The sequence below is a fragment of the Neoarius graeffei genome, chromosome 4, assembly GCF_027579695.1.
Source record: "Neoarius graeffei isolate fNeoGra1 chromosome 4, fNeoGra1.pri, whole genome shotgun sequence".
In the NCBI taxonomy this organism is placed as follows: Eukaryota; Metazoa; Chordata; class Actinopteri; order Siluriformes; family Ariidae; genus Neoarius; species Neoarius graeffei.
In genome coordinates, this window is record NC_083572.1 from 46,290,232 (window position 1) to 46,313,374 (window position 23,143).

Consider the following 23,143-nt stretch of genomic DNA (forward strand, 5'->3'; position numbering starts at 1 on the left):
TCTTAGTTTAAAACTGTTTTTCTGTTCATTTATATTTGTTCAGCAACATATTACCTGAATTATTAAAAATGGTTAAAATATACCTAATTTACCTTATACATAAATATTTATATATTGTTGCCTAATTAACTTGGGTTTTGTTATAGAAAAACAAGCATTTATTCATACATGCTTTGTTGTAGAAAAACAAGCATTTATTCATACATTTATTTTATGTTTGTATGTTTTTAAAGGTTTTTCACCTTCTAACTTCGGCTTCAAGCTCCAAGCTTCTAGCTTCTACTTCTGATTCTACCTCTGATTCTACTTCTGATTCTAACGTCAGTTCCACTGAAAACCAATAAAATACAAGACGAGTGGAATCCTGTGTCCGAGTCCTTCCCTTTCAAGTGTGGGAAACCCTGATGCTCACATACACTTGACAACAATACTCAAACTTTCACACTTAGACTCCAACTTGCATTAGCTAGCGTAAAACTTGTTATTTTCTTCAGTGAGCCCAGTCGCACGCCTGCTCCTTGGACGCTGCCATCTTCTTCTCTCTTCGTCCCACCCTCTCTTCCTCTCTCCCATTGGCCAGCGCACCAATGCCAGTGCTCCTGATTGGTCAGTCCTGTGGCACATGGCTAGGTGCATTTAAAGAAACAGTATCAAAAACAAACCATAGTCCATTACTCTGGTGCACCACTACAATTAGGTCAAATAGCCTTGGAAATTTTGAATAAACATGTAATAATACCTAAAAACTGATCACATCTCTCGGCAATTTTATTTTGACTGAGGAATAAGCCCGTGAAAGTAATATTCCTGATCCTTCACGGACCGCTGTCAGCTCCTGGGAAATCCAACTGACTGATAATGACCGGTCGTGACCCCAGATCGGGTGTGAATGAATTTTTTTTTCTGTTTGTTGTATATTGTGTGATATTGGTGTATTGAAACATGTATGAATGACATATGTAGCTGTATCAGTAAATTGGAAAAACTACATTCCCTTAGTTTTCTCATGGATTCCCCCACACACACACACACACACAAAAACAAAATATGAGAAAATTTGTCCTCAGTGTCCTTGTTGAATTAAAGAGCTAATAGATTAATATACCTGCTCAGCAAGCAAGAGCACATCTTTCCTTTAGTCTTCAGTGCGAGTAAACAGTCATTCATTTGCAAAACTCGGTTTGCGAAATTTGACTAGGGATGTTAAAAAAATTTATACTGAAAACTTACCTCGTTATCATCAAGCAACTTGGGTGCCTTTGTCAAGCCCAGAAAGTTAGCAATGAATATTTGTCTGAAACTCCTCTTCATACTGATTTTCAGTGAGTGGTCAGGGCAGCAAGCGGATTCATATAGATCTAGAGCAGCATCAAGTTTTTGGGTGCCCAAAACTGCTTGTACGCCTCGTGAACGCTATCTAGCCATCCGGACAGGACATGAGTTATCAGTCAGATACAAATGCAGTGACACTGTCATAGCGTTGCTGCCACAGGGTCCCCGTTTTGGCACAAGTACCCAAGGAGACCAGACATGTCTAGACAGTTGCAACAGCAACAAGTTAATTAGTCCACCAAATATTCATAAATCAGCTTGTCTACTAAAAGTGATGGGTTTTGCAGTTCTGTTTAAGCCAAATAAGGAAAATCCCGGAAAGCGGAAGCAATCGGTGACATCAGGCCCAGGCTAATTTGCATTGGTTTTGGTGCAAATGGGCGCTACCAACCTTCAGTACAAAAGAATGCCACTGGGGCATCCCACAGCGGGATTTAATAAGGGGAAACAAAGGCACGCAGTGGACTGTTTATTCACACTACACTCTCCTTTTCTTCCTTGTAAATAGTCAAAGGACTCCCATTGTAACTTGGGGGGGCACAGCCCCTCCAACATAATTTTTGGGGGGGCAGTCCCCCCCACTCCCCCTCTGCCACCGCCACTGTTTTTTGAGGGCAATAACTGTGTTTGTGCTATGACAATGGCCCTTGTTTACGACTATCTCTGTCAGTACTGCACATGCGTTATCTAGGAAAATTTGATTTACACTTCATAAACGTGAAGTCTGTTGATTTGCATATTTTTTTTGCCAGGTAAAAATCACATGGTTTGATTGAGATCTTTATTGTCATTAATGAAGTACAAAGTTAGTAGACAAGTAAAATTGACAATAGGGTAGCACCAGAAAGTTAAAAACTTATTCCATGGTGGCCCCATAATCGATGTGTTGGGATGAGGGTAAAATTCTACAGAAAATATAAGCAACCGCAGAGATTTGACTCATGACAGCCAATATGCTGAAGTAGCAAGTGAACATTACTTACTTCTTTTCCAAATCAAATGTTGGAAAAAGATTCAAAATGCAAGGTAATTAACACTGGACAAGTATTGTAGTGACTGCTATTAGCCTATAACCACTTATGCACAAAATATGGACCATGTCAGTCAAAAGTACATTTGTGAGGTCAGGCACTGAGGTTGGATAAGAATGCCTGGCCATCAGTGTTCAAATTTGATACTTTAGTCTCATAATTATTCAATTATATAAACATATAACCATAATTATTCATAATTTATATGATCTCAAATCAGAAAAAGTTGGGACATTATGTCTCATCTCATCTCATCTCATCTCATCTCATCTCATTATCTCTAGCCGCTTTATCCTGTTCTACAGGGTCGCAGGCAAGCTGGAGCCTATCCCAGCTGACTACGGGCGAAAGGCGGGGTACACCCTGGACAAGTCGCCAGGTGACATTATGTTGAAATTGAAATTAAAACTGAAAGCAATAATTTGTGTCAGTCTTGTGTGCTGTGGCACGTGCACCTGAAGGCGAGCCCCGTGCTGCACGCATGTTGAGCGGACTCCAGCACGCGCGCCGTTAACGACACACACCTGAACTCAATTAAGGAGCTATGTGCACCTATTTAAGGACTGTGCTGATGCACAATCTTTGCGAAGTATTACGCTACATCATTATGCAGTGCCAAGCCTTACTACCTGTGTTTCTGATTTCCTGTGCCTATTTCTCGTTCTAGTTCTTGCGTTGCCTCTGATATCCTGTTTGCGCCTCGCCCGACCATTTTGCTTGTTTCACGTTTTGGATTTTGCCTGCTGATTTGGACTGTTTGCCTTTGTGTGTGTACACACTTTATTATTAAACTTATACTTCTGCACTTCCATCCACCTACCTCGTATCTGACAATCTGTAAATATTCTTTGGCCTGTACTGCATCCAAAACAACACGGCAGCACATTATTTGATGTTTTACCTTGACATTGTTTTTTTCAAAATAAATACACATTTCAATTGTGATTCTTGCAACACAGTTCAAACAACAGTCATCAGGAGATGACATATCCCCCCAGCCCCCACATGAAACCCCACTCCAAATTTTCCAAAGTTGAATTGATTGCCATAGAAATATGGAAAAAAATAAAATTCACAGAAATCCCAAAATGTCAACAGGTATAACTCCTGTAGTCATTTAACATAACTGTCAGGTTTCATGAAAAAAATTAAATTCCTAATAGTTTTTGAGTTATGCTCCAGCTCTAAAATGTTTACAGATGGACATACAGACAGATGGATGGACAGAGCAACAGCTATATCCCCCCACATTATATGCCGGGGGATAAAAAGTTGAGACAGTAAAGCATTGACCACTTTGTAATCAGAGGCAATTCTAGAGTCTGTTGTGGCCCCAAGCAAAAATTTCCAGGGGGCCCTTCTGACCAGTGTTCATCACCAATATGTTATAAATAATCTGACGCCAACGAAAAATGTATGAAACCAAAGTTTTTTAAATTCCAAATGTGAAAATACAATGGTAAATAAAGAACAATAAAAACAATAAAAAACAAAATAAATAAGCCCTCGGGCCCCAAGCAGTGGCCTGCCTTGCCTCTTCACAAGCTGCACATCTGTTTGTAATGTTGTCATTCCTTTACACAATACTCAAAAGATATTTATGGACTGACGACACCATGTGATGAAGCATTTCAGGTGTTATTTTGTCCCATTCTTTCTGCAAACAGGTCTTAAGGTGTGCAACAGTACAGGGTCATCATTGTCATATTATTCATTTCAAAATTCACCACAGATTCTCTGTTGGGGACAGGCACTCTCTCTTTCCACAGCCATGTCTTTGTAATGTGTACAGAATGTGATTTTACATTGTCTTGTTGAGATATCCCTGGAAAAGTTGTCATTTTGAAGGCAGAATATGTTGCTCTAAAATCTCAGTATACTTTTCTGCATTAATGCTGCTGTTACAAAAGTGTAAGTTATCTTTGCCAAGGGCACTGACACAACCCCATACCATGACAGACCCTGGTTTTTGGATTTGCTGCTGGTAACAGTCTGCATGGTCATTTTTGTCTTTGGTCCGGAGCACACGGTGTCCTTTTCTTACAAAACAAACCTGGAATACCAATTTGTCTTACCCCAATACATGTTTCTATTGTGTCTTGTCCATCCTGGATGCCTTTAAGTGCAAAGAAGTTGACAGCGCTTCTGGACACAGTAAAACATAAGGCTTCCTTTTTGCACAGTAAAGTTTTAACCAGCATTTTTGGATGCAAGTCCATATTTTAGTGCTTGACAAAAGGTTTTCCAAAGTAATCCTGAGCTCATGTGGTTATATCAGCTAGAAATGAATGCTGGTTTTTGATGCAGTGCCATCTAAGAGATCAGAGATCATGTGTGTTCAGCTTAAGCTTGTTTCCTTGCCCTTTATGCACCAAAATCAGATTCCTTGAATCATTTAATGATGTTATGCACCATAGAGGGTGATATAACCAAATCCTTCTCTATCTTTCTTTGAGGACCATTAATTCTTAAACATTTCAAAAATTTTCTCATGCATTTGTTGACAAACTGGAGATCCTCAGCCCATCTTTGCTGTTCAAAGACTAGGTCTTTCCTGGATATTAATTTTGTACCAAACCATGATAAAAAAAAATCACTTGTTGACATCACCTGTTTCAAATCATATCCTTATTTAATTGTTTTACTTCATTACTAGCCCTAAATTGCCCTGTCCTAACTTTTTTTGGAATGTGTTGGCCTGGAACATAGGACTGGATGCATATTAACAATTGAAATGAAGTTGACCAGACAAACATGAAATATCTTGGGTTCATACTATCCACAATGAAATACAAATCAAAGTAAATTTAGAAATAATTTTTCTTTTTTTGCATTTCCACTACTGTCCCAACTTTTTCTGATTTGGTGTTGTAATTAACCCCCCTGTTCTGGAGGTTAGAACCAAAGAAAAACAAATGTATGTTTAATTAGTGCAACTGGAAACGTTTTTGGATTTTGGGTTTGTTATATCTACTTGTATTCAAGATGACTTTCAATTAAAGTTTATTTTTAATTTAAGCATTGTTTTAAACTTAAAGAATGTTACGTAATGGTTTCCAATCCTATCCAGATAGTGTGGCTACAGGTTTTTCATTCCACCGAATCAGAAGCCTAATCCTAGTTGTTCGACAGCCATGATCAATGGATTAACCTGGTGGAAACAGGGCAAGTTCAGCAGGAATTACAAATTGCAGCCACACTCGTTGGATATGACTGGAACCCCCTCTTGTCAAACATTTTAATACTTCTACTCAAGTGAATTTTCAAATAAACAATACTGTTAACAGAGTACTATTGCTTCAAAATTCTTCTTCTTTTGGTTGCTCCTGATTAGGGGTCGCCACAGCGGATCTTTTGTCTCCATTGCTCCCTGTCTTCTGTATCCTTCTCTACCACACCTGCCACTTTCATGTCCTCTCTCACCACATCCATGTATCTCCTCTTTGGCCTTCCTTGCTTTTGTGTGCTTGGCAGCTCCATCCTCAACATTCTCCTTCCAACATGCTCTGCATCTCTTCTCAGGATGTGCCCATACCATCTCAGTCTCATCTCTCTTAGCTTAATTCCCAAGCTCTCCACATGTGCTGTCTCTCTGATGTGCTCGTTCCTTATCCTGTCCAACCTTGTCACTCCCATCGCAAACCTTAACATCCTTAACTCTGCCACCTCCAACTTTCCCTCCTGTCTCTTTGTTAAGGGTACTGTCTCCAATCCATACATCACAACTGGTCTCACTACTGTCTTATACATCTTACCTTTCACTTTTGCTGGGACTTTCCTATCACAAATGACTCCCAAAATCCTTCTCCAACTGCTCCACCCTCCCTGCACTCTCTTTCTCACCTCACTATCACAGCCCCCATTTTCCTGCACAGTTGACCCCAGGTACTTGAATTCACCAACTTTCTTTGTGTACTCCTTGCATCTTCACTACACTCTCATCCCCATTCTCACTGATGCACATGTATTCTGTTTTGCTACTGCTCACTTTCATTCCTATTCGTTCCAATGCATACCTCCATCTCTCCAAACCCAGCTCAACCTCCTTTCTACTTTCACCACATATCACAATATCATCCGCAAACATCATGGTCCATGGTGACTCTTGCCTCACTTTGTCCGTCAAGCTATCCATCACTATGGCAAACAAGAAAGGACTCAAAGCAGATCCTTGATGAAGTCCCCCCTTCACCTTGAACCACTCAGTCATTCCACCTGCACACCTCACTGCTGTTTCACTGTTCTCATACATGTCTTGCACCACTCTGATACACTTCTCATTTACTCCACGCTTTCTCATACAATACCATAACTCATCTCTCGGCACTCTATTGTATACCTTCTCCAAGTCTACAAACACACAATGTAGCTTTCTCTGGCCTTCCCTGTACTTCTTCATTAACATTCTTAAAGCAAAAATTGCATCCCACATGCTCTTCCTTGGCATAAACCCATACTGCTGTTCACAGATTGCTATCTCTCTTCTCAATCTCGCCTTCAATACCCTTTCCCATAACATCATGGTGTGGCTCATCAATTTTATCCCTCTGTAATTAATGCAGCTCTGTACATCTCCCTTATTCTTGTATATTGGGACTAGCACAGTCTTTCTCCATTCATTCGGCATTTTCTCATTCTCTAAGACCTCATTTAACAATCTCATTAGGAACTCCACAGCCGTCTCATCCAAACATCTCCAAGCCTCAATCAGGATACCATCTGCTTTCCCAGTCTTCATTCTTTTCATGGCTGTCCTCACCTCATCCTTACTAACCAACTCTACTTCCTGATTTGCTGTCTCCAATGAATTCTGACCTTTTCTCTCTTGGATTCTCCTCATTTAATAATTCCTCAAAGTACTCTTTTCGCCTTCTTAAAACACTCTTTGTTTGTCAGCACATTTCCATTTACATCTTTCATCAATCTTACCTGCTGTACATCCCTTGCTTCCCTGTTTCTCTGCCTAGCTAGTCTGTACAGGTCTTTCTCTCCTTCTTTTGTCTCAAGTTTTTCATACAGCTCCTGGTATCAGAGGCGTTGCCAGGATGTCATGCTTGGGTGGGCATTTGGTTTATTTGGGGGGGGGGCAACAAATTACATTTCTTATTGTAGTGTATGTGTATGTATGTGTGTATAAGTCCCCCATTTTCATGATCAGACGTGTTTCCCATGATTAATAGCGCATTCAGACGGGTATGAGCAAATTAATAGGACAAAGATTTCCTAAATGATAGTTGCTGGTGATTGGTTGAAGCAAAGTGGATAAAATAACATAATGGTGGGAAATCTGCACTGCTTGGAAGAGGTTTTGTTTATTGCTCTTGTGACATTTGCTACTTTTTATCATCATCGTCCTCACCATCATCATCTGCTTGACCCCAGGGAGTTGGGTAGCCCCACTGGGCTCTGAATCTGCTACAAATCCAGTAATGCAATTTGAACTATAAGATGTTTTGATTGAACTAGGTTTTGATTCCAGTAATTATCACCTACTAATGCTTCCAATTTCACAAATGGCCATTTTTAGTTCTTTACAAGAACAAAAATCTTTTGAAACTCTATTTTGCGTAATAATTTGGAACAGTCCATTTTTAGTTTTTTTTTAATTTAAAAAAATACAGTTAGCATTGGAAGGTTCGTTCAAAAACAGTTGATTTGTACACTGACGGTTGATGACTTGAAAATTAGGACGATTGTCATTTCTATTGACTCTTCAGGAAAATCAGTGAAAAAAGTCATTTGCATAATAATTTGGAATGTAGTGTAAGTTGAGATCCATATCGGAGGAAGTGCTGGGCACGGGGGGTGAGGGTGTCTGCTTTTTAATGAGAAACCTATGCATGACTATCAGAAGGGAAAGTAAGCAATGTATTACTGTTAACTATTAACTCGGAATCTACAGTACTGCCGTACACACTGACTTTGCTACTACCGCATGTGCGTAGAGCGAGCACGCACGCAGCTTTTTTATATATAGGGTGGGCAGGGCACCCCCCCTCCCCTTCCCTTTCGAAATGGCCAATGAGAAAGCAGTAGAGTGCAAAATGGATTTAAAGGAGAACACAAGACGCCACCTCCGAGCAAAATCGCGCATATTGTGATGATACACTGAAAAAAGTGAACATGGGCAACCATTGATGTAAGAAAGGATATCTATTTGAACTGACCTATTATCGCTATGTTTCTGTCATTTATTTGGTTTAATTTATTATATTACTTTCATTCAATGTAAATCAAGGCCTCATTGGTTCAAAGTAATTGGCAGACTTACAATCAAATAACAATTTTCCATTCAAGTGAAAACGTTGCATGTCACGTGACGTGCGTACGTACTGACGTCACGCCACCACAACCAGACTTGAACTGAATTTTGAATCCGCCATTTTCTTTAACCGCACGAAGCTCGGAGCTCCGCACCGACGGGAAGACCAGAGAAAGAAATCGGTAAGAAATGTGCATGACTGTTGAATATGTGCATACATTTATACACCACTCTTATACAAGGCGGCTTTACGCTGTCTTTTACCACACGATGTCGATGATAAGCCATGACTGTTAGGTATGGCGTCGTTCACGTTAAGCTAACGTTAGCTAGCGAATCGTTTCGGGTGGCATTAGCTTAGCAGACTCCGCTTTCTGAACTCGTCGTACATGTGTAATGTGTAGGGTGACCAGACATCCTCTTTTTCCCGGACAAGTTCTCCTTTTGAGACCTAATAAAATGTCTGGGCGGAATTTCAAAAACGTCCGGAATTTTCGTTGCATTTATGTCGAATTCCCATTGCATTTATGTCATACCCCCCCCCCCCCCCCCCCCCGACAGTAGAGTTACCATCGTCGGTTGAAAAACTTCACCAGCCAACACCCCACCCCACCCCTGGCGCACTTTCCTCACGGTTTTACAGTAATGGTCACCGTGGATTTTTGTCGCGTTTTCACGTATACATATGCAGTAAGTTAACAAATGTTTGTGAGGAGCCCTAACATGGTGCTCAGGTTGGTATACCCCCGCGTGCACGTACACATATACACACAGGCCTTTTTGCCACCGCGGTCTAATGTTAGATGTCGGTAATGTTAGACAGGAGGAAAGGGATGTATACAAACGTGAAAATGGAGTCCTTCAAAACTTACACTTTGGCTGAAGGTTTCTCCAATGATAGTTTTCAGTGACTTTAATCTTATGTTTCGTTTAAACAAAAGGTGAAAAACAGCGTTTCTGTGTGTTCCAATGGAAAAACACGGTCTTGTTTGAGTCACTTTGCTCTCATTAACAAGTGTCTCCTTTCTTCTAGGCCTGAAGTCAAGTTGTTAAAAGCAGCAACGTTTAATGGGTAAGTGGTCATATTTGAATGCCATTTGAGTTATGCAGCTGAGAAGCATTATTCTTGTTCATCACCCATGATGGGGAGTTTTATTACATAAATTGAGTTTTCACTATCACTTCCACTTCTACCAACAATGCCAATAATTTGGGTCTCTCTTGTGCTCCAATCACCCCATCCTCCCCTTTTCAGTCATCTGCTGAATGTGGACTTGTAAAGGCTGTAGTGTCACCAAATTACGACAGTCTGAACTTCTGAAGCATTACAAACTTCAGCATAGCCATTTTGGACGTCGCTGTGGCTATCCTTGCACATATTCAATCTGCCCTTGTTCCTTTACCACCTGGAATTCCCTTAAGAGCCATTTGTCAAGAAGCCACCCTAGACTGAACCCACAAAAGGACAAGCAGACAACTTTGAGATGCCTTTTGTGTGAATACAAGCAAAATTCAACTCTCAACGAGTATTTGCAGCACTTAGGGCAGCATTTGAAAAATCATGAGACTTTAAATTGCATTTTTCAAAGTTGCTCGTACAAAACAAATGTTTATGGTTCATTCAGGACTCATCGGTACAGAAATCACAGGTTATTTTCTGTAAGCGATTTAAAAGCTGAAATTGCTGTGAGGGTACAGCCAATCCACCATTCTTCTGAAGACATTAATGCCGATGATTTACATGAGGATTTTTCAGAGGATGAAGTAGCTAGTTCTGTCTTTGACAGACAAGGTACTGAAGACTTGTCCAGTGCTATAGAGCACAAAATTGCTTCAGTGCTATTGAAACTAGAGCATGTTTTCCTGGTCCCTAGTGTGGCTATTGATTATCTTTTGCAGGAGCTGCACTATTTGATAAGAGTAGTTTCAGTCCCTGTCACCTATGACACCATAACCCAGCTACTGCAGGAATGTAACTGCCAAGTTGACATTGCAGTGGTACAGGAGTTAGCCTCTGTCCTGTGTGAGTCAAGTCCCATTCAAACTGCAGTTGGAGATAAAGGTCCTCTCTCTACATCTTGAAAACGAAAGGTATACTACAAAAATCATTTCAATGTTGTAGAACCCTTGGAGTATGTGCTAGACCAAAAGAGTAAAAGGTCATTCCAGTATGTTCCAATACTCAAGGCATTGCAGCAGATTCTTAGTTGCCAGTCAATACTAGATAAAGCTATTAATTTGAAATTTCATCATGGGGGGGTCATGGACCGAAATATGCATGTTTTTTTGATTCACTCAACTTTCAGCAGAATGAATTGCTCTCTAATGAAACTGCTATTTCATTGATATTGTATGCCGATGAATTTGAAATTTGTAACCCCCTTGGCACATCCAAGAAAATACACAAGATCTTGGGTGTCTATTGGATTTTAGGTAATTTACCTCCAGGGTCTCACTCATCCCTGTCTTCCATAAATTTAGCTGCTTTGATAAATAGTAATGATGTTAAGCAGTATGGATATGAGAAAGTGCTTGAGCCTCTGGTAGATGAGCTTGTCACGTTGGAGCAACATGGAGTTTTTATCTCTAAGCTGGGAAAGACTATAAAGGGCACTGTTCAGTGCATTGTTGCTGACAACCTCGGTGCGCATAGCATCGCAGGATTCATGGAGAATTTCTCAGGGACATATGTGTGTAGATTCTGTACAGCACAGAGTGAAGAATTTCAGACCATAGAAGTTAATTCAGGAGCATTTTGTCTGAGAACCAAGGGGATTCACGCTGCTCATCTTGAGGCTGTAAGAGAAGAGGAAGTGCCTCATTTTGGTGTGAAAGGGGTTTGTGTGTTATCAAAGAGACTATCATACTTTAATGTGACTACAGGTTTTCCCCCTGACATAGCACATGACCTCTTTGAAGGTATTATCCCTGTTGAAGTAGCATTGTGTTTGGCTGTCTTTGTAGGTAAAAAATATTTTACATTGAACAACCTGAATGAAGCAATCCAAACTTTTCCCTTTAAGTGGAGTGATAAAAATAATCATCCCCATCCTGTACCTCTTGCATTTTCAACAAAGAAAAGGATCGGGGGGAATGCACACGAGAACTGGGGCCTCGTGAGATTTCTACCCCTTTTGATTGGAGACAAGGTCCCTGCTAATGAACCTGCCTGGCAGGTCCTTACTGATTTGAAGGATATTGTGGACCTTGTAGTTGCACCTTTTCACACCAAAGAATCTATAGCTTATTTGGATAGTAAAATATCTGAACACAGACTGAGATTTCAAGAAGTTTTCCCTGACCAAAGAATTCTGCCCAAGCACCACTATCTGGAGCATTACCCCCAGCTGATTGAGCAGTTTGGTCCCCTGGTTGAGCTATGGACGATGCGTTTTGAATCTAAACACAGCTTCTTTAAAAGGGTTGTGCGTCACACGAACTGCTTCAAAAATGTGCTCCTATCATTGTCACAGCGGCATCAATTTCATATGGCCTATCATCTGCACCTGTGCAGCTTACCCACATCAACTCTGAAAGTTGGAAATGTTTCTTCCATTCCCATCGATGTTCTGTGTGAGGAAATATCACATGCTGTGAAGCAGAAGCACCCAAACCTGGATGTTCTGTGCATGGTGGAAAATGTGACTTATGAAGCCTATAACTATAGGAAGGGCATGATCATTTCACATGGGGAGCTTGCAGGTCTGCCAGAGTTTTGTGAGATCATTCAGATGATCATTCTCCAAGAGAAGCCACTTTTTGTTGTCAGACAGCTTGATGCGTGGTACACAGAACATTACAGAGCCTTTATACTGACCACGTCGGCTAGAGAAATTCTTCTTCTTGAACACCACAGTCTTAATGACCCATACCCACTGGCTGACTACATGATTCAGGGGAGGCGTCTGGTGGTTCCAAAAAGATATATCCACGTTTAAGGTGACATTATGGCTTATGTTTTAAAATGTGCATGATTATACTGTGGATATTACTGTCTGAACCGTTCATTTTATTACTGTGCATTATGACATCTTATTCTGTTTCTCCTCCAGGAGAAGGGGGGGATGGGGGGAGGTGGGAGGAGAAGGAGAGGAAAGTGGAGGGGAAGAAGGTGGGGGAGGTGGGAAAGGAGGGAGATGGGTGGAGGAGGGGGGGAGATGGGTGGAGGAGGGAGGGGGGAGAAGGAGAGGAAAGTGGAGGGGAAGAAGGTGGGGGGGAGATGGGTGGAGGAGGGAGGTGGGAGGAGAAGGAGAGGAAAGTGGAGGGGAAGAGGGTGGGGGAGGTGGGAAAGGAGGGAGATGGGTGGAGGAGGGAGATGGGTGGAGGGGAAGGGGGAAGAAGGCACAGGAGAGGGGAGGGGGAAGGTAGGTAGAGGGGAGGGGAGGAACGTTTGTGGGGGGCAGGGACCTCAGAGAAGGAGGAGGGGGAAAGAATTTTATTCATAGCTCCATGAAAACTGCTTAAATGATGTGTATACTGTTAATATTCAAAGCCAGCTTGACATGAATTAATCTTATTCTCTCTCTTTCCCTGTCTCTCAGACCCTTGAGCATGGCTGGGAAGAGGGCTGCAAAGCTGCTGGTTTTTCTGAGTCAAGATGACAAAAGGAAATTGTTGCTGCCAAATGGGATTCCAGAGTCCATGGACCAGCTTGTTGATGATGTGAGGGGAGCTTGTGGATTGAGGGGAAACTTCAGGATCCAGTACCAGGACAAAGACTTTGGTGATACATTTGTAAATTTAACATCTACTGGAGAACTTGAGGATCTTTGTACCATCAAAGTAATCCCTTTGCCTGATGAAGATGCACCTCCTGCACAGACAGCTGTCAATGTTAGCCTCTGTAGTGATGATGCCGTTTCAGTTGATACTGATGACACATTAATTCTCTCCTCACCCTCCTCTGGTCATTCTTCAAGGGCCGAGCAATGGCCAAAAGAGTTTCCCATTCCAAGCTTTTCATATGACACTGAAGTCCAATTAGAGAGAGGAAATGCTGCCTTTAAGGCAAACGGAACAAGATTGACAGCCGGTCCGAGGATGAAGTCAGACATTCTGGAAAAGTTGTCTGATCAGATCTACAAGTATAAAGCCTACCCAAAAAACTTAGACTTTTGTGAGGTTTCAGAGGCACTGATCAAGAAGCATCCCTGCTTGGCAGAGGCAGGATCTTGGAATGGCTGCTATGGGTGGACACAGAGACTTAAAACCAAGATGGGAAACCTTCATACCCAACTGAAGGGACTTGGATGCCCTGAGCTAGCTGTCAATTCTCTAAAGACCAAAGCTACAGATGACGCCCATCCAGCAAAAAATGTCAAGCGACCTAAACATGGTGAGGCCAACCATGTGCCGTCCTATCCAGTTGGCGAGACAGCAGATAATCTTGAGATGGAGCGACAGGTACTTTTGAAGGAGGTGAAGAAACGGAACAACGGGAAGATCATCCGAGAAAAAATGGCCGAGACATTTGCCCTCCGTAGACAAGAAATTGTGGAAAAACAGCCCAGGGTAGAAGAACTCCAGGAGCGATGGCCAGCGATGTTTCAAGAAGATGAGGTAGACTCACTGTCAAAATCTGTTAAAACTCTATTCCAGAGTCAAGTCAGGCAAACACTATATTTTCCTGATCTTTTTTACTTTGCCAATCATATGCCTTAACATGAAATGTGTTGTCTACTTTGTGTATTTCAGATCAATGCTGAATTTCTACGGATCACAACAGTACCACTACAACCACGATTCTTGGCTGGTTTGGATAAGCAGAGCAGTCAGCTTCTTCAGGTCATGAGGAAAAAAGGTGGAGCCGTCGGGGAGAAAATCAGGGACGCCCTTAAGCCTTTGGATCAGGTATGAAATGCAGATGTATCGCATTTGATTTCCTCTTTTGTCAGTTCAGTTCTCTCTGTTGGTGAGTTGAAAGCTGATGCGTATTTTATCTTTTGATATGGCTTTGTTGCTACAGGGTGTGGACTTGAACATAAGAAGAGAGTGCATCCTGAAGTCACTTGTGATCTACCTGGGTGAAGATGTAAGGCACCTGATCAAAGAGTACCTGGTAAGTGACAATGCACTGAGATCAGGGTGTTTTCTGACAGGAGAGTAGGCGGAGGAGAGGGAGAGTAGAGGGGAGGAGAACCAGGGCAACAGGAGGGTAAAATTAGAATGTGATCAGAGGAGCGCATATAACGTACTACTTGCATGATTAATTGTCTGAATGTCAATAATTAAAAAAGTAGTAGAAGCCAGCACATCCAAACGTCTGACTTGGGAGCAGGACCACCCAAAGACAGAATAAAAATGAAAATAAAATCTGCTACAACCAGGGTTTTTTGCTCCCACTTAGTTATTTTTTATTTTTCTGGGACGTTTCGGAGTTGCCACCCTTCATCAGACGTGAAGTCAGACAAAACACACCAAATGTATACAATTTACGGTTGATCACATGACCATCGTTGCAGGTGTTGACAATAGTTAATTAAGATCAGGCTCACAACCACATCCATGTCATTAGAGCCACTAATGATCATTGCAAAACACATTGAAAGTGACACTCAACAGATAAGTGACAATACAAGGGACCCCAACAGACATAACATGGCACAATGTCCATGTTAGATACTGAAAACATGAAAAAGAGAGTGCATACCCCATCCCCAAGGTGTACACATTATTCTCATCAGAATAATGGGCATCAGAAAGTCTTCTCATAAATGACAAAGCACACAATAAAGGAGTTAGTCCATCAACTAAGCATGTTGAGGCTCTGCAGCCAGTTTGTAGCACACGGTTCAGAGAAAGTAGTCCATAGTCCACAGTTCAGAAAAAGTAGTCCATAGTCTACTCCATTTTGTAGCACAGTTCAGCGAAAGTAGTCCATAGTCCACAAGGCACACAGTTCAGAAACAGTGGTCCATAGTCCACAAGGCAGTGTCCCCAGAGTGTAGATCCAATATGCTTCCCTCCTGAGTAATAGGGAATTAACATCACCCCCACGACTGGGGCACTGGACATGGGGCATAAAACATGTCCAGTGCCCCAGTCGTGGGGGTGATGTTAATTCCCTATTACTCAGGAGGGAAGCATATTGAATCTACACTCTGGGGACACTGTCTCCCAGAGGTCTGAATGAGGATTTTGACCTGAGGCCTTTCTTGTGATATCTATACAAGCTCTGGAGGACTGTTCCAGGGCTTTTGTACCTCATGATACTGTGCTGTGTGCCTGTCTGACTCGTAGCTCTGACTCGTGTGAATGTGGCTTTGTGGACTATGGACCACTGTTTCTAAACTGTGTGCCTTGTGGACTATGGACTACTTTCTCTGAACTATGTGCTGCAAAATGGAGTAGACTATGGACTACTTTTTCTGATCTGTGGACTTTGGACTACTTTCTCTGAACTGTGTGCTACAAACTGGCTGCGGAGCCTCAACATGCTTAGTTGATGGACTAACTCCTTTATTGTGTGCTTTGTCATTTATGAGAAGACTTTCTGATGCCCATTATTCTGATGAGACTAATGTGTACACCTTGGGGATGGGGTATGCACTCTCTTTTTCATGTTTTCAGTATCTAACATGGACATTGTGCCATGTTATGTCTGTTCGGGTCCCTTGTATTGTCACTTATCTGTTGAGTGTCACTTTCAATGTGTTTTGCAATGATCATTAGTGGCTCTAATGACATGGGTGTGTTTGTGAGCCTGATCTTAATTAACTATTGTCAACAGCTGCAATGATGGTCATGTGATCTACCGTAAATTGTATATATATGGTGTGTTTTGTCTGTCTTCACGTCTGAAGAAGGGTGGCAACCCCGAAACGTCACGGAAAAATAAAAAAATAACTAAGTGGGAGCAAAAAATACTGGTTGTAGTGGACTTTATTTTCATTTTTATTATGAGTGTCAACAATTGTAATCATTTACTGAATGAATAATCCCCCTCTCCCCTCCATGGGGAATTATCTAAACTAACTGAATTATCTGATTTTAGGTTGTCCAAAAGGAAGAGGCAGAGGCAGAACTTGAAAATGCCACCATGGCCATCTTTGTCCTCCGCGATGGTGACGATCTCTCCCCTCCAAAGGACATTGGCCTTGTTATCGATGGTGTTGAGGTACTCAACAACTTGTTCTCCATTGCATCGGCTTGTGCCATGCTATTTGGCCTGACTTATGCAGTCAACCTGAGTTACCCAGTGGAACTCAAATATACCTTTGAGACCTTTCAAAAAATCATCATGGATATTGAAAGTAGGCAAATGTCAAGAAGGATTCAGAACCTCTGTGCTAAGCTGCAGGACTGAAAACTTGTGAAGAGAAACACATTGTCACATGGTTAGTCTGAGCCTTGGTATTCATCACAGATTGCTTGTTGCTGTTGCAAGAGAAAACATTGTTCCGTCATTCAGTGATTTTGTTCATGTTTCTTTGTTTTAAAATGGAACATATGTTTCATGGAGTTTAAATGGCACTTGTTTTATTGAGACTATTGAGACTGTTGCTGTCACAGTTGTCATGCAACATTGTTGGTGGGTATTCACACAGTCTGATGCTTTGTTGATTAGTGGAGGGCAGTGCACTTGTGTGCATGCGTGCGTCTGTGTGTGCGTGCGTCTGTGTGTGCGTGCGCGTGTCTGTCTGTGTGTGCGTGCACGCGTCTGTCTGTGTGTGCGTGCGCGCGTCTGTCTGTGCGTGTGTGTGCGTGCGCCTGTCTGTCTGTGTGTGTGTCTGTGTGCGCATGCGCGTCTGTGTGCGTGCGTGCGTCTGTGTGTGTGTGAGTGTGTGCATGTGCACGCGCGTCTGTCTGTGTGCGTGTGCGCGCGCGCACGTGCGTCTGTGCTAAATGCACTGCCACTGTCACGGAATTTAATTTTATATGTATATATTATTTTCATACAATGTTTTTTTTATATTGAAAGATTGGCCTACCTCACCATTTTGAGCGGTTTCTTGTGCCTTTGAACAACTGGAGTTGAGATATTGTAAAAGTATTTAATTTTATTTTTTTTTTTTATTTCATTTTTATACAGTTCTATTCTAAAGACTAGCCCAGCTCATCTCAAAACCATTTCAGAAGGTTGCTGTAATGTTAAAAATGTAATAAAAGAAATGTGAGAAGTTGGAACTGTGTCTTTTCATAATTTTATGTTGGCGTTAAGTAATTTGATTACTTGTGACAAGACGAGATGCAATTTCATTAGTTTTTCTGAAAGTGAAAAAATACATTGTATTCATACAACATATTACTTTGAAGTTATGTAAGATTTTGGCTCAAGCCAGGTTGAAAATATAAGTTAATGCAAAGCATAAATTGCAAATTACAAGTTGAAATTATGATTTCATTGTATTTGAAAACTTTCCTTGGTTTAAATTATATTTTTGAATTAATATTACTACATTATTTACTTTGTTCAAACAATTTTTTTTTAATTTGAGAGAAACTAAAAAAATTAAATGTGACAAGTTGACGCAATTTTTTTTAATTTGATCCAAAGAGTCACTTTTTACAGTGTATTCACAGGCATTTTTTATAGGATAGGCAACCAATTTATCAGGGTGGGCAAGGTTTATCTCAGGGTGGGCACTGCCCACCCCTGCCCCCCCATAGACACGCCCCCGCCTGGTATGCATCTGCTTTCACCTTCACTACCGCTCTTTTTGCCCTCTGTCTCATCTCTCTGTATAACCACCTGCTTTCCTCGTCTCTCTGATCATCCCAATTCTTCTTTGCTAGCCTCTTCTCTTTTATAATTTCCTGCGCTTCTTTGTTCCACTACCATGTCTCCTTGTCTTCCTTCCTCCTTCCCGATGACCATCCTAGCACCTTCCTTGCTGCCTCTCTTACTAGTATAGCAGTAGTATCCCAATCTTCTGGCAGACTTCCATTACCACTCAATGCTCGTCTCATTTCTTCCTTAAACTCCTTCTGATGTTCAACCTCTTTTAGTTTCCACCACTTAATCTTTGGCTCCACTATTTCACGCTTCCTTTTTTTCATTTTTAAGCTCATCCTGCACATGAGCACTCGATGTTGTCTAGCTACACTCTCCCTTGCCATCACTTTACAGTCTCCAATCTCCTTCAGGTTACCCCTTCTGCAGAGGGGATAACCTGAAGGAGATTGAAGACTGTAAAGTGACTGTAAAGAGACTGTAAATATTGCTTCAGAATATTCTATCAAAATCAAGTTTAAAGACCTAAGGACTGATTTAAGCATTTAAAAAAATATATTTTTAGCCAAAATGTACAGCAGAATAAAATAAGTGACTGATGCTCTGAACTTTAACATCATGTAGTTGTACCTTTAAACCACTAGAGTTTTATTGCATCTGTAACAGATGCCGACCATGCATCTTGTGTATCAAGTTTGATTTTAACTTAACAAAATGAGAAAGAAAGAAAGAAAGAAAGAAAGAAAGAAAGAAAGAAAGAAAGAAAGAAAGAAAGAAAGAATTAGTTAACCAACTGATTAAATTAAATTGCAGTTCTTGAGGAACAGGTTGATGGTGATATTAACCAACATCCAATTCTGGCAGTTTTAGTCATTACCACACTGGTACAGGACACAAGAGTATAAAACCCACAGCACACAAGGGTATAAAACCCACAAGATTATAAAAGTGGCAGTTCTGCATCCAATTGTCTTTACTTGAGGCTACACCTAAAAGATTATATATATATATATATATATATATATATATATATTTATCTTACTTAACATGTCTTACAAATTTGGAAGTATAATGTGGATTTAATAAGTTTGAACTCATTCTTAGCACTCCTCTGGGTTTTAAATTGGAATGTTTAAATACTTGGTTAATATTTGTTTGTACCATAAATACAGCTCACTCAATTTTTCATTTAATTAGCCTAACAAGACAGTTTTATACAAAAAATCAGTGAAAATGAATATGAGCCGAGATGCATTTGAAGAAGCCTTTATAAAGAATTTAATATCAGTTGGATTAGGTCTAATTATAACCTACATCAATGGTATTTTTGTGTTTGCCTTTTTTAGCACTCCAATTTTCTACAGTGACCCAAGATATATTTTATATGTTCACCTTGTCATCAATGACATAATGATGCTTTTCATATCAGTTGCTCTGCAAGTTATGTCTTACACTGTACCACTTGTCAATGTCACAGTGTGTTGTTTTCTGCTTCTGTTGGCCTCAACAACCTCAAACAACTCTGCAGTGAATCTGGCTGGAATGGCCTTGGAACGATACATTGCCATCTGCAAACCTCTGCATCATGTTCAGCTGTGCACAGTGAAAAGGACGTACATCTGCATTAGCTTTATATGGCTGTTTTCTATTGTGCCTGTGATAACAGATATCATCATTACCTTACTGAATCAACCCATCAGGTTTTTCTTTACATCAATTATGTGCTATCACAAGAACCTTTTTGACTCCAATGACCACCTGATCAAAACAGCCTTTATACAGGCACTGTATTTGTTAAGTGTGTGGATGACACTCATCTTTACTTATGTTAAGGTTCTTCAGGCAGCTAATGCTGCAACTACTGATCAGGTTATGGCCAGAAAAACTCGGAACACTATTCTTCTCCATGGCATACAGCTCCTTCTCTGTATGCTTGCTTATGTCACACCATTTATAAACAATTTTTTGTTGGCATTGTTCCCTAAATATAAAAGTACATTTATGTTTATCACCTATCTATTGTCTCATATATTTCCAAGACTACTAAGTCCACTTATTTATGGAGTCCGTGATCAAAAAATGTTTAAATGTGTGAGTAAATATTTGGCATGTAGTCAGTTTAGCACACAGGTTGGACCTATGGACAAGGAACCAAAATCTTAGCAGAAGTTTACAGCAAGCCAAATAAGACACTATTTGATAATATATTTTACTGCTGAGGTAAGGACTACAGTTTGACCCTTTAAGGTTTGGTGTTAGAATAAATGTTTATTTTGAAATTCTAGCAAGTACCAATTACTTCATATTCACTCTCTGCATACACGGACTAAATTCAAACATTTCTACAGAATATTTCAACTTCAGAATATGATGCTTTGTTTCTGAAAAGGTACAGCCAGCTTAATTATAGAAAAGGGTTAATAAAGAGTAATACTACATGAATAATACAAGTATTAGGAAATATCTAATACAGAAAGTGTATGTCTGTGTATTGTGAGCACATTTCATGTACTGCTGGTTTGCTAGGCCTGTCCCAGCTTCCCTAGACAAACAATCATTCACACACACACATTCACATCTATGGGCAATTTAGAGCCAGTTAGCCTAACTACATGTCTTTAGACTATGGGGGAAACCGGGGCACTCGAGACAACCCACACAGACACAGGAAGAAAATGCAAACTCCACATAGAAAGACCACTGTTGGCCATGAGGTTCAAATCTGGAACCTTCTTGCTGTGAGGCAACAGCACTGATCACTGCACCACCCATTAATTCTTATATCCATATTAAACATATTAACTTATTTTGGATGCAAGTGTATGTTTAATCACATTAGGAAAGAATTGAATAGATCTGTATTTGTGGAAAACAGTGGGCCAAGGGAGCACCTCAGACTGTATAGGGTATTAATTTATTAATACATTTATTAATGTGTAGGGAATTAATTATGAAATGATTTATGCAAATATGATTGCTCCCTTTACCTTTGACCTCTGTGATGTGAAAGGGTTAGTGATAACAGGGAATTATGTTGAGGAAAATCTGTCACACTGTTCAGAAAAACAATGATAAATTCATAGCATCTTTTGAGTTTTGGGATTCTGTGAACAGTTCATTTTTTCTAACAGTTTTTTCAAGGGGACTGTCTGCTACTGAAGATATACTTTACAAGTTTAGACCCTAAAATGTTAGAACTGGTTCAACCCTTTGAGATTAGAACTTTAGTAAAAAAACTGAAGAGACATGTTAATAATAATAATAATAATAATAATAATAATAATAATAATAATAATAATAATAATGAAGAGTCCAAGGACCACATAGCTACCAAATTAACACCTAATCAGAGCAACCCCTTAACAAGACTTCCACCCATGATAGGTAGAACAAACACATTGACACCCACTCTTAGACCCTGTCCACATGGCAACGGATTCAGGTGAATCTGATAAAAATTTTTATCGTTTCGGCCTGGCGTCCACATGGCACCAGCGTTTTGGGTTCCCCAAAATGATATTTTTTGAGAACGGGTTCCAGAGTGGAAAACTCTGGCAACGGCGCCGTTGCGAAGTCGTCTGGATGAGTAGAACGGATTTGTTTACGATGACGTCACAACCACATGACTAGAACAAGCAGCACTCTCATGCGCATCATTCGTAACAACAACAGCAACAATGGATAAGAATCTTTTGAAATTGTTTACACATTAACCTGACTGACCTACCAGACAGACAATTTACACTTGCTTTGATGAACAGAAAGTACAGCCTTCCACACAAAGCAACAGTTACCTGACTATAATGGAGGCAGAGGGGAAAAATCGAAAAATTTTTTGATTGAAAAAATCTTTTACAATCAACTTTTATAGAGCACTGCCATTGCTTTTAAATAGGGTGCCCATGTTTTTCACTTCTTATCATTTTATTGCTGTTCAGTTTTTGTTTTTACCTTCTATGTGCGTCTTGTTTTCTCTTGTCTTTTGTTTTTAATTATTCCTGGCTGCATTGTCAGTTGTGTATTTGGTGTACGTCCCATGTTTTTTTTTTTTATTATTATTATTATTTTTTTTAATTTCTGTTTTTTTTAGTTTTATTTAGTGTCTTGTTTTTGTCTTTGTCTTTGTATTAATATCTGCCTGCTATTCTTGGCCAGGTCTCCCTGGCAGAAGAGCCATTGTGGCTCAATGGGACCTTTCCTGGTTAAACAAAGGTTAAATAAAATAAAAATTTTAAAAAAGGGTCAGAAGACCCTTCAACAGACTGTTTTGTATGAACCACTGCATTGCATTCACTTTTGTATACAGCTTTTCTTTTAAATAAACAAGTAACTGAACCATTTCTTGAATTTCTTTTTTTTTATTGGATAAGACTGCTTTTCAAAATGTTCACACACAATATAAAAAGTTATACAAATTATATAAAAATGCTTTTCAAAATGTTCACACACAATAAGAAAATTAAGTTATATAAAACTATGCACACTAATAAAACTAATTTGTACACACAGAAGGCATGATTTCCTCATGTAGTCACAGCCATCTTCTTGTTGTTGTGTGTTTGTTTCTGTGAGTGCTTCACGCCGGGTAGAAGAAGGGGTTTATGTGCATGCGTCCTACTTCTTCTATTGTTCTGGTGTCTCCGATGGGACCGTCTTACAGCGCACGTAGAGGTGTGGCATGTGTATTGCATCGTTTTCAGCAAGCGTTGCGTTGCCATATGTACCTGATATTTTACTGATCCGTTGCCCATGTGGACGCAATATTTTTTTTACCCGCTAAAAAAAAATCTCGTTGCCGTTGTCGTGTGGATGTAGCCTTACATTCACACCCATGGGCAATATAGC

General features: G+C 40.3%; 1 protein-coding gene across 1 annotated transcript; it reads left to right on the forward strand.

The window, feature by feature from the left end:
* The first annotated feature begins 19,531 nt into the window (after positions 1–19,531).
* Positions 19,532–20,461, forward strand: LOC132884577 (odorant receptor 131-2-like). The gene has a single exon (XM_060918430.1). It carries the CDS (start codon positions 19,532–19,534, stop codon positions 20,459–20,461), a length of 930 nt encoding a protein of 309 aa, XP_060774413.1.
* Positions 20,462–23,143: the final 2,682 nt, after the last annotated feature.

Coding starts and splice junctions, on each gene's coding strand:
- LOC132884577 (XM_060918430.1), top strand. CDS start 19,532: ATGAATATGAGCCGAGATGCATTTGAAGAAGCCTTTATAAAGAATTTA.